At 34.7% G+C, this 2,704-nt stretch overlaps 1 protein-coding gene across 1 annotated transcript; it reads right to left on the bottom strand.

The window, feature by feature from the left end:
- Positions 1-249: 249 nt before the first annotated feature.
- On the bottom strand, positions 250-714 carry LOC133779526 (uncharacterized mitochondrial protein AtMg00240-like). The gene has a single exon (XM_062219479.1). The coding sequence runs from the start codon at positions 712-714 to the stop codon at positions 250-252; it is 465 nt and encodes a 154-aa protein (XP_062075463.1).
- Positions 715-2,704: the final 1,990 nt, after the last annotated feature.

Here is a 2,704-nt window from a genome sequence, read left to right on the forward strand (position 1 = left end):
GTGATGAAACTGTGTAGGTTGGAGAGCCTTAGTTAGAAGATCTGCAAGTTGGTTTTGGCTGGAAATGTGGAATGTCTTCTCGACTTCTTCATTGATATTGTCCCTTGCAAGGTGACAATCAATCTCTATATGCTTTATCCTTTCATGGAAGACTCTATTACAAGATATGTGTAGAGTAGATTGGTTGTCACAGTAGAGTAAGGTGGGTTTGGTTTGAGGGAGACCAAGTTCTTTGAGTATAGATACCAGCTAAATGGTTTCAGTGGTGGCATTGGCCATTGAACGATACTCAAATTCAACAGAGGAGCGAGATATGGTCTGCTGCTTTTTGGATTTCCATGAAATGAGAGATCCATTGAGAAATACACAAAAATTGGTTATTGAGCGCCTTGTGTCAGGACATGCATCCCAATCTGCATCACAAAATATTTGTAAGGTGTAATCTGTGTTCCAAGGTGGATGAAGCTTTGAGTTTTTTATGGTTGTGTTGGTCTTGTATGGAAGTTCACGACCTGGTTTTTGCTTTAGATAATGAAGAACATGTTGTACTGCTATGAGATGAGGCTTTCTAGGAGCTAAAAGAAACTGACTGCGGCTATTAATGGCATAGGACATGTCTGGTCGAGTGGTTGTTAAGTATAACAGCTTTCCAACTAATCTCCAATAGGAAGTTGGGTCATCATCTTCATTTGATAGCTTGAGATTAGCTTCCATGGGTGTTGAGGCAGTCCTGCATCCAATATTCTCGATTTATTCTAGTATTTGAAGAGCATATCCTCTTTGAGAAAGAAAAATTCCTGAGGCATTCCTTACATTTTCAAGACCAAGAAAGAATTTTAGTGGACCAAGGTCTTTAAGTTGAAAATATGAGGATAAATACAAAATTAGTGTGTGAATACCCTCCATATAGTTACTAACTACCATCACATCATCAACATATATTAATAAAGTAAAAAATGAGTGAGAATCATTTTTAATGAATAAAGAGTAATCAGTATAAGAATGATTAAAACCATATGCAAACAAGGCATTAGTAAACTTAGTGTTCCATTGACTTGAGGCTTGTTTAAGGCCATAAAGACTTTTATTTAATTTGCAAACATGTGTATTGAAAGATTTATATGCAAGCAAGGCATTAGTAAACTTAGTGTTCCATTGACTTGAGGCTTGTTTAAGGCCATAAAAACTTTTATTTAATTTTCAAACATGTGTATTGAAAGATTTAGACTCCCCTTGAATTATGTATCCTTAAGGAATAGTCATGTACACTTCTTCATTAAGATCCCCATTTAGAAAAGCATTATAAATATCTAGTGGGTGTAAATGCCAACCATTATAGGCAACAAGAGACAATAATAATTTGATGGTCACCATTTTTGCAATGGGGGAAAAATTATTAAAATAGTTGACACCCTCTTGTTGAGCGTATCCATTTGCAACTAAGCAGGCTTTTGTATCTATCAATGGTACCATCAGCTTTTCTTTTTATTTTGTATATCCATTTACATTCTATGGGTTTGTGTCCTAGAGGTAAATCAACTATGGCCCAAGTATTGTTTTTATCTTAAGCTAAAAGTTCTTCTAGCATAGCATTTTTCCATTCTAAATGTTGACTAGCTTGTTTGTATGAAGATGGTTCGGGTGTGCTACTAACATGAAAGATAACACTATGAAATGCATGAGATATTTTAGAATAATCTAAATTCTTAGAAATAAGATGACAAGTGGAATAAATAGAAGGATTAGAATCAAATATAGCAGCAGAGTTAAAGGAGCGGTATTGTTGTAAATAAAAGGTTGTTTTAGAAGTTCTCCCTCTGCGAGTTGTTGTGGTAGTGGAAGCCTATGTATCACAGTCCAAAAATGGTTTGGGAAGGTTTGAATTTGATGTTTGAGCTCCATCCAAGTGCTGGCTTGTTGTGTTAGGGGTCCGGCCAGTTTTGTCATGTACAAAGAAAGGTAAAAATGAGTCGGAAAGAAATGAATTGATTTTAGTTTCAGATACATTATTAAGTAATGGAAAGACATTTTCATAATATATAATGTCATGAGAAATGATGATTTTGTTAGTGCTAAGATCTTAAACTTTATATGCTTTCATACCTTGTGGATATCCTAGAAAGACACAAGGTGCAACCCTTGTTGTGAACTTATGTCTTGAACCTTTTAAAGTTGACATGAAACACAGGCAACCAAAATTACGCAAATGATAATTAGTAGGGAGAGTAGAGTGTAGTACCTCATAAGGTGTCTTTTTATGTAGCGGTTTAGTGGGTAATCAATTGATGATGTGAGTAGCTGTGAGGACGACCTCTCCCCAATATAGTAAAGATAATCCAGATTGAAAAATCAAGGCTCTTGCTACATTGAGAAAATGTTGATGTTTTCTTTCAACAACGACATTTTGTTTAGGACAGTCAACACAAGAGATAAAATGTAGGGCACCTTGAGTTTTAAAAAAAAACAAAAGCCAATTCTTTGACATTATCTGACCTAACTCCTTTTATTTTTTACTGAATTGTGCTTGGATCATGCGAAATGTTTTTGGAATGGTGACAGCAACATCAAATTTAGATTTTAGTAAAAATAACCATGTAAATCTATAATGATCATCCACAATGGTAAGAAAATATATATCATTCTCTTATTTCTTGGGTAAAAGGACCCCAAATGTCTATGAAATAAGATACACTAAAAAACATGA

This window comes from Humulus lupulus, chromosome 5 (genome assembly GCF_963169125.1).
Source record: "Humulus lupulus chromosome 5, drHumLupu1.1, whole genome shotgun sequence".
NCBI lineage: Eukaryota > Viridiplantae > Streptophyta > Magnoliopsida > Rosales > Cannabaceae > Humulus > Humulus lupulus.